This window comes from Crocodylus siamensis, chromosome 15 (assembly GCF_052110815.1).
Source record: "Crocodylus siamensis isolate JL-2025a chromosome 15, ASM5211081v1, whole genome shotgun sequence".
Classification (NCBI taxonomy): domain Eukaryota; kingdom Metazoa; phylum Chordata; order Crocodylia; family Crocodylidae; genus Crocodylus; species Crocodylus siamensis.
The window spans coordinates 39,411,896-39,421,127 of NC_143409.1; the positions used below are offsets into that span (position 1 = coordinate 39,411,896).

Here is a 9,232-nt window from a genome sequence, read left to right on the forward strand (position 1 = left end):
TGCCAAAAATATATGTATATATTTCTTTTCATGTTACATCAGTGTCTTTTTTGTCTGATGGGGAAAAAATGGAATTGAGAAAACTGGCTAACTAACAGAGTTGGCCAAGTTGTGTAGAAAATGCTCCTATAAAATTCTGATACTCGAGACACCTTTCACTGAAAGGGAAACAAGTCTTTTTTCACTAAAATGGTTTGTTCTTCCAGGCAAGAGGCAAGAATTCTTGTGGGTGATATCTTTTATTGGATAAACTGCATGGTTGGGATAGACACAGGCAAGCTTAAAGAGACTAATCTTGGTCCTAGCAAGCTTGGAGACTCCCTAGCCTAGAATAGGCTGCCAGAGGTGACTGGACAAATCTAGAGATTGGCCTTCTTCAGGAAACTCCACGAGGCTTTCCACTCTGAGATAGCCTTTCCACCACACATACAATGTTGTTCAAAACACTGGCCTCTTCACACAAAGACACAACTCCACAACCTTAAAACCTTGAACAAATCAACTAATCAAGATAAATCACTTAATAAAAATGTTTAAAAACCACATAATCTATCCTAAGCGTACATTTTATTGTTATTGATTTTAAATGGCAGGCACCCAGATACTACAGGGATGAATGGCAGGGTAAAATTCTAGGAAGGATGGATTTGTGCATACATTAATAAAGCCACAATAAGCATGCAAACCTTTACCATAAAAAAATAAAGTAAAAGACAAGAAATAGACCCAGTGGGCTAAACAGCCAGTATCAAGAGGCAGTGATGTATCCTTTAGATCAGAAGAGGGAAGTCCAGGACCATGGTGGCCAATAGCATAACTCACAATGGGTACAATGCGTGATGGAGACTAGGAGGGGAAGAAGGAATCTGAAGAGCAAACAGCCACAAACAGAAAACCAAGCACAAGTACACCTTGAAGTACATATATCAGAAGTAAAAGGTCTTTGGGAGGATGGATGGGTCTGCTGAGGTCTTATTCTAGCAACACTTCTGGCAGAAAAAGATTAAGCACTGGAACAAGCTTGCAAATGAGTGAGCAGCACTGAGTCAGAGCAGCATCCATACAAGGTTTCTGAAGGACTTGGAGAAGCCAGATGAAAGGTGCAGCCACACCTGGACTGCGCAACCATAGGATGCTGCAGAGGGGCAGGTCACAGAGCCTTACCTCAACACCAGGTGAATTGAGGAAAGGGATGATCCCAGAGGGAGGAACGAAACACAGACCTGGATGTCGTATGTGAGGAACCTCATGGCATGGCTCCTGGGAAGTACGACTGTCCCAGAGGTTTCGTAGTTTCATGGTTGGTAGGGTTGGAAGGGACCTGAGCAGATCATCAAGTCTGACCCCCTGCCACGGGCAGGAAAGGATGCTGGGGTCATACGACCCCGGCAAGGTGTCTATCTAGCCTCCTTTTGAAGACCCCCAGGGTAGGAGCCAGCACCACTTCTCTTGAAAGTTGGTTCCAGATCCTAGCCACCCTGACCGTGAAGTAGCGCCTCCTGATATATAGTCTGAATCTACTCTCCGTCAACTTATTGCTGTTATTCCTTGTTACCCCCAGTAGTGCTCGGGGGAACAGGGACTCCGCCATTGCCTGCTGATCCCCCTAGGCCAGTTTGTAGATGGCCACCAGATCCCCCCTCAGCCTTCTCTTGTGGAGGATGAACAGGTTCAGGTCCCGTCGCCTCTCCTCATAGGGCCTGCCCTGCTGCCCCCTGAGCATACGAGTGGCCTCCTCTAGACCGTCTCCATGTTGTCCACATCCCTCCTGAAGCGCAGCGCCCAGAACTGGATGCGATACTCCAGCTGCGGCCTGACCAGTGCTGCATAGAGGGGGAGGATCACCTCCTTGGACCTGCTCGAGATGCATCTGTGGATGCATGACAAGGTGCGGTTGACCTTCCTGCCTGCATCCCCACACTGCCAGCCCATGTTCATCTTGGCATCAATGATGACTCCCAGATCCTTTTCCGCCTCTGCACTGACGAGAAGGGAGTTCCCCAGCCTGTAGGTATAGTGCTGGTTCTTCATCCCCAGGTGCATCACCTTGCACTTGTTGAAACCCATCCTGTTCTCATTTGCCCAGCCCTGTAACCTGTCTAGATCTAGTTGCAGCCTGTCCCTCTCCTCCAGCGTGCCCGCTTCTGCCAGAAGGCAGCTATTAAAGCCAACCAGACTGGCAGTGCTGACCTAGGCTTTCCAGAATCTTTTATTAAGTCTCCTCACAAGAAACTAAAGTAAACTGAGGCCATGACTACATGGTAAATATCCCATGCCCAGCAGCAGCCCCTTCAGGGCAGCATCCAACTAAACGAGATACAGCGTGTAGTAGGGGAACCGGGCAGCCAATGTCCTGCTCCTATAAAAGGTTGTCAGTATATGCTCTAGGGATCCCAGGCAGCAGTGCTAATTAGCTGGTCTGATACCTTGCACAGACACGACAGTTTAGAAGCCAGTCCGTGCAGCCCGTGTGAAGGCACTGCTGCAGGGGACAATGATCCCACCATGCAGACGCTTTATTAGGGGGCGTGAAGAAGACCTGCCCCGATCATAACTTGGCTGAGCTATGGAAGAAAAGGGAAGATGAAGTGTTCTGTTGTGGGTCAGCAGCAGATATTTCTGCCTGGACTGTGGTTTAATGTAGTATAATGAACAAGGAAAGGAAGGGAGCAGCAGCAAGGGCTATTTACCTTGGACAAGACAGAGAGGGCGCTGAAGGAGCTGGAGGGACTGGACAGCACAATAGCTGATGGGATTTGGGGTCAAGTAACAGGGTGCGGGGCAATGCATGCTGAAACCACCCTTACACTCCATGGTTAAGCAAGCCCCTGCCACAACAGGAAAAGGCATGGCTACTGCTGCAGGAAGATCCATGGAAACCTTTGCACTCGGGCATGAGACAAGATACTAAACTAATTTGGCCCGTGGCCACAAGCCTCATGTGGCTGTGCGTGGGTAAGCTGGGAGCTGCTAAAGATTGGCAGTCTGGAAGATCTCCTCCAGGAAGCCCAGGCACAGTCCTGCTCCTCCCCTGCCTCCTCACACGGCTGTTCAGTGCTCTTCTGCAGGCTGGGCAGGGGCAGCGGTTGGCCCTCACAAGTCAGTCACTGTCACTTTGCAGTGCTCACCCCGTAGAGCCATGAGGATGTCGTCTTTCGGGGTTTGCTCAGCAGGCCCCACTTCCTGCTCCTCCTCTTCCTCTCCCTCTCCCTCACTCACATTAAAGACAAGGTTCAGCTTCTTGGGCTGCATCCAATTCATGAGGATCACGGCCAGCCCCAGCAGGAAGCACAGCAGCCCTGCAACAGAAGGTGGGGAGACTAGTTACAGCCTGCCAAACCAGACCTCCTCTAGACTGCTCTAATACTCTGCCACGAGAGGGATCCCGATGCCTGTCTGATCCTCGAGAGAGAGCCTGCTAGCACCCAGACTGTGGAAAGCAGCTGCTGCACAGCGCAGCCAGTGAGGCCAGAACAGCGCGGCTTTGCAGAGATCTTCCTTCATTTTGTCTAATTGTGTCAGGCAGTTCTCTGCAGCATCCTCTCTGCTATTCCTCATGTACCCAAACTTCTTGTTCCCTTTTCTGATTGCTGGTGAACTGACATCACTGAGCTGTCTACAGTGACTCCTCAGTCCCTATTCTGGGTGTTTACAGTCAATTTAAAACCTAGCAGTGAATCTGATTGGTAAGCATTTGGTACTCTTTGCTGAGTCCTTGATAGTAGCATGGATGCCATCTGCCATTAGGGCACCCTGTGAAGATCCTAACACTCTTCTTCAGCCTGAAGTCTCCTAAATATGTTGGGATCACCTGTAAATAATGCTACCTGACTGCTCAGCTCTTTATTCATTTCCTTGACAACAAGCATTAAACCAGCCCTAGATGCACTGCCCGAGAGGTAAATATTAGCTGAGGTGACCAGACCAAATCTTGTGCTCAACTCAGAGTAGTGAGAAACACCTTCCTTGGAAGTGGGCATGGATTATGGGCTTGGAGACCTAACACTGGCCCTCTTCCACTGACACTCTCCTAAACTGAGACATCCGGGTTAATGGGATTCTTTGCCAGCAGAAAGCAGAAATTTACTACAACAGTGCAAAGTTAGAAACCTATGATTTAGCCAAGTTGGCATTTAATCAAGTTGAAGGATGCAACTGGCCCCAGGACTACAATCCTGATATATCTGCCCAGAATCAGCCCAGGGGCCATCTTGATCCTTATGGGCAATCTAATGCTGCAGTTGGTGTCACACTATTCCTTCCACTAAGAAATATTGGTAGACACCTTATCAAAGCTTCCTGGGAGCCCGAAGCCAGCTTCACCTCTTGGGACCATGTGGATTCTCCCACACAATCAGTTTCTGGTGGACAAGTGAAGGTTTGGGCTACCTAACAGCCTTTGTTTCTGTCTGCTCTTTACTTGATTCTGTGTCATGCAGCAGCCCTGGGAACTAACCTGTGGCTAAGGTCAGCCAGAAGGATCCCCCATAGCCAATCTGCAGGGAGGCTGAACTGAACCGGATGTTGCACATTGGGAAGTGCCTGGCGACAGTGAAGAAGAGCAGCGAGCAGATCAGCAGCAGTGCCGTGAGTACGAATATGTAGCCCCCGTACAGCAGGATGGGCATGGAGAAGAGCACGTTGGAAAGGAGCCAGGTGCAGAAGGCTGCCCTGTGAGACAGGAATAGGACTGAAAGGACAATCTCACTCTCCAGTGTCCTCTCCAGACACTGGCAAACATGGTTCTCATTACCCAGGCCCTTGGGTGAGCACTGCCAACAGCTCATAATAAGAATGATAATTATGCGACTTATTATGGAAACATTTCACATCCACTTCTGCACTAGTGCAAACAGCTGTGTGCAGTGTGAAAACCAGTCACCCATCAAAGAGTTTGGATTGGATGGGGGCTCCCATCTCCAGTTCTACACAAAAACCACAAGACCTTTCATAACCAGCCAGGTCTTGTTCTTCTCTTAAAGACAGCACCTCCTCCAGCCCCCTCTACAATGCTCTCATTCACTACTAACAAGGACAAGCTGCTGAACACAAGTTGTGGGAGCACCTAGAGTTCTCCTTGAAGGCCTGCCTTATAGTACAGATCTGAGCTGACCCTATAACTTATAACATGCTACCACTTCAAGCCTTGTGCCCAAAGAAAGATACTGTGACTAAGTACCTTAATAAGAGAACCTGGGTAACTCTGAAAGCAGTTCACGCCTGGCGTAACCTGCTTGCACAGTCCACAGCCAGGCAGTCCATGCAGTTTGTGGATAATGAAATCAGTCCTTGGATGATGCTGCAGTGAGCCACACAATGCTCTTTGTCTGACCTATCACCAAACAGGGATCCTTTCCCTCACCGCTGGTTCTGCTCTGAAAGCGCAAGGGGGAAGGGAAAGGGAGGGCTCAACATTTTGCTGTGCCTTACCACAGTGTGAGGGAGGCATAGTGGCCGGAAATGCGGTACTGGCCATGCACACCACAGGGACTGTTCGGGGTGAACTTCTCTGCCACGTACAGGATGGGATGGGGGAGCCCCCGCTCCAGGCCCTCGTTGTAGCTGAGGTCATAGTCCTCTCCAAAGCTCCAGGAAAAGTGCTCATTGTAGCTGATAGTTTCATTGACCTGATTCACTGGGTTTCCTGCCAAAACAGCAAGCTCTGCTCAGCCACTTAGGCAGAACAGAGCTTCCCTGGGGATCTGGGACTAGCAGAGGCTCAATAATTATCCCCTAGGGCAGAGGTAAGCAATGCTGCTCTCCCCTGCCTGAAGTGCCACTGCTCTGCCTCAACAGAGCTCCCTTCCCAGGAAGGGGAGAAGCCCGCTTTGTTTCCTCACCACTCTTGGGCTAAAAAATGGGACTCACCCACTAGTGTGACATTGATGCCAGCCAAGCCGATGTACAGCCCAATGTTCGTGTTCACCACGGCATTGCTGAAGGACTTGTAGGAGGTGTTCACTGTCACCTGGCCAGTCTCCCAGTCCCTGGTGAAGTTAACAGCTGTGAAGACTGCAGTGGTTAGTCAGAGCTTCTCCACTCTAGACACAGGCAGCTTCCACGCATGGATGACTAGTGACAAGCTTCTAGCTCATGCTGTAGAAGGACTTGGCATTGAAGACCACCAGTCTCTTCAGCGAGCACCGCCATTTCCCCGAGACTGTGCGGGGGGCCAGGTTGAGGCCAGGGGGACACCAGAGCCCTGCAGCACTGCATGTCTCAAAGGGAACTCACTGCAGCACAAGCTGGAGGGGCTGGCTGGCTAGCCGTGGGGCTGAAGGCCTCTGGGCGTCCATGTATCATGTACATCCCCACCCGCTGCCTGACCATATCCTATTCAGCTGAAGGGGCAGCTTGCTCTCAGGGCCTGCTCAGCTCCCAGCCCTCTCTGATGAGATGTAATAAAAGGGCGGGTGTGCTGGGGTTTATGACGTAGATGTCCACATGACTGGGGCTAACAACTCATTTTACAAAGGTCACCAAGCAGATGTCACATGGCAACAGGCTTTGTACTCAGTCATTGACCTAGAGGTGACCCTTCCATCTCACTATCAGTCTCCAAAGTAGAGCTGCTTTAATTATTTGCTGTTAATAAATTACCATGCAGATGCCAGCCTTTCCGCCACCTGCTAATTGCTTGGCTGGAGAAAGTGCCTTAATTATCACTCAGAGAAAAGTACCAGCTTTCCTAGAAAATCCAAGTATTATCTGTCCTGCAATTCACAACTGCTCTTTTTTCCTCCCCTTTCTATCCTCCCCTGCAGGGGAGCACAGCAATCCTTTCCCATGGTCTTTCCTGCTTTGTCCCAGTCCCCCCAACTGCCTGGTAGCCTGTGGGAACCCAGGCAGCCAAGTACTCACTGAGAATCACTGCTCCAATGAAGAGGCTGGTGACCACTCGCAAGATCCAGAAGGACCTCTGTGGGAAGGACAGGACAGAGGTGTAGAGACTAGTTCAGGTGACCAGTGGCATGCAAAAGATGGCTCCTTTTGATGAAGTGCTCTTTGTTCTTTTGGAAACTGAACACATGGGTGTGTTTTTGTCCATGGGATAGACAACCTCAAGGCTTGATTGCAGCTAGGGCTGACCAAGGGGCTGCTATGCTCAGATTTTGGCCTGAATATTCCTTCTTCGCAGGTGGTTACATCTGGCAGTGGGTCTAGGCCTATACAAAGATGTGGCCAGGAACAACTTACAGGCTGGGGAACTCTCTTCTCATCAGCACAGAGGCAGAAAAGGATCTTGGAGTCATTGTAGACTCCAAGATGAACATGGGCCACCAATGTGGGGACACAGTCGGGAAGGCTAACCATACTTTGTCATGCATCCACAGATGCATCTCAAGCAGGTCCAAGGAGGTGATCCTCCCCATCTATGCAGCACTGGTCAGGCCGCAGCTGGAGTACTGCGTCCAGTTCTGGGCGCCGCACTTTAAGAGGGATGTCGACAGCATGGAGAGGGTCCAGAGGAGGCCACTTGCATGATCAGGGGCAGCAGGGCAGGCCCTATGAGGAGAGGCGACGGGACCTGAACCTGTTCATCCTCCACAAGAGAAGGCTGAGGGGGGATCTGGTGGCCTGTTATAAATTAGTCAGGGGGGATCAGCAGGCAATGGGAGAGGCCCTGTTCCCCCGAGCACTACTGGGGGTAACAAGGAATAACGGCAATAAGTTGACAGAGAGTAGATTCAGACTAGATATCAGGAGGCGCTACTTCATGGTCAGGGCGGCTAGGACCTGGAACCAACTTCCAAGAGAAGTGGTACTGGCTCCTACCCTGGGGGTCTTCAAAAGGAGGCTAGATAGACACCTTGCCAGGGTCGTTTGACCCCAGCATGCCAGGGGGTCAGACTTGATGATCTGCTCAGGTCAGAAGGGATCTATGAAACTATGAAACTTTTGGAGCCAGGCCCCAGATTTGGGGTTTGGGTTCATCTGTAGATAAATCCTGGGACTTTAAGGCTAGGTACAAGCGTTCCAAAAGCCCGAGGTGGAATCAGTCTAAGTGATACGATTTTCTGTACATGGCGTAGTTTTGACCAGTAGCAAACAGAACGCACATTCGCACTTTTGGAATGGGGAGGGGGCAAATCGTAGATCGGCTCTACCATTTTTAAACCAGTATGTGCATGTCAAATTTCTGCTCTGTTACAGGTATAGACCGGTTTCCAATAACTTATACCGGTAAAAGCGTAATGTCTGTACCTGGCCTATAGGTCCCAAGTCCCTGCCTGCAAAGAGGCTTTAGTATAGTGCCCATTGTCTGGCTTGCCCTTTCCACACCCTTGTGTAATGAGATGGATGCCATGGGTGGCTGCCATTGATTGGCCATATTCTGTCACTGTAGTGGCTGATGTAACACCCCTACCTTCCTCCAAGGTAGCTAGTGACTCAGTGTATGAGTAACACATCTACCTGAGGTCTCGTGTACCCTCAGTGACCAGTCCAGCTGTGTCACTCTGCTCCAGGGCAAAGGAGAGAAGTCATTGCCTCCTTAGCCCTTTGTGGGGCCTGGAAAGTCTGTGCTCTCCACCCAGAATCACATTGCTGGACTTTTTCCCTGTGGGACATTTCACCCATAGACAGCATACAGTGCAGTCCTGGCCCTTCAGTCTGTGCCCTAGCCCATTGTGGGGAGGTCTCCCTGCACCAGCCAGGAGAGCAGAGGAGAAGCACTAAGGAGTGGTGCTGCTTCACTTACCCCTTTGCCTTGGATGCCAGGCCAGATGATGATGAAAGTAGCAAACACAGTGATGAACACAGAGATGACCACAGCACAAGCTGTGTCAAAAGGGAAGGCTGCCTCGGACTTGGGGTAGAAGGGAAAAGAGCCATCGAATAAGGTCATTGTGGCACCCAGGCAAGACAGGAAACCTGCAGACACTAAAGGAGCAGTGAGTGAAGCAAACGGTCTCTGGATATTCCTCATCCCAGGAGGCAGGGGGACGTGCCTTCAGTCTGCTCCTCTTCTCCGAGGAAACATCACCTGCTATTCCAGACCTAGGCCACCCTCAGCCCCATGTCAGAGACCCCTGCTATAGCACTGCTGATGCTGGGCCCCACCAAGAGCTCTGCCAGTACACCTCAGTGGCAAGCTACTGTTGTCCTTCAGAGTTCATGGAAATACAGAAGTTAATGCATGTGTGTGAGTGCATATCTGTGTACATGCATATATGTATCTGTGTGCGAGAGAGAGAGAGTTTTAAAGTTTTAATGGACTGGAGTTGGGGAC

General features: G+C 50.4%; 1 protein-coding gene across 1 annotated transcript; it reads right to left on the bottom strand.

The window, feature by feature from the left end:
* Positions 1-2,563: 2,563 nt before the first annotated feature.
* LOC149852393 (dual oxidase maturation factor 1-like) lies at positions 2,564-8,851 on the bottom strand. Its single transcript, XM_090028978.1, has 6 exons — positions 8,702-8,851; positions 6,862-6,919; positions 5,869-6,003; positions 5,431-5,644; positions 4,457-4,671; positions 2,564-3,299 (listed from the first exon to the last, which is right to left on the bottom strand). Exons 1-6 carry the CDS (start codon positions 8,846-8,848, stop codon positions 3,094-3,096), a joined length of 975 nt encoding a protein of 324 aa, XP_089885104.1. The 5' UTR covers positions 8,849-8,851; the 3' UTR covers positions 2,564-3,093.
* Between the last annotated feature and the right edge of the window lie 381 nt (positions 8,852-9,232).

Bases quoted from the DNA above. Each gene is read 5' to 3' on its own strand.
- LOC149852393 (XM_090028978.1), bottom strand. From the start codon at position 8,848: ATGACCTTATTCGATGGCTCTTTTCCCTTCTACCCCAAGTCCGAGGCA. The intron at 6,920-8,701 runs GTAAGTGAAGCA...TCCTTCCCACAG, and splicing joins CTGGCATCCAAGGCAAAGGG to AGGTCCTTCTGGATCTTGCG. The intron at 3,300-4,456 runs GTTAGTTCCCAG...CTTCTGTTGCAG, and splicing joins CTGGCTGACCTTAGCCACAG to GGCTGCTGTGCTTCCTGCTG.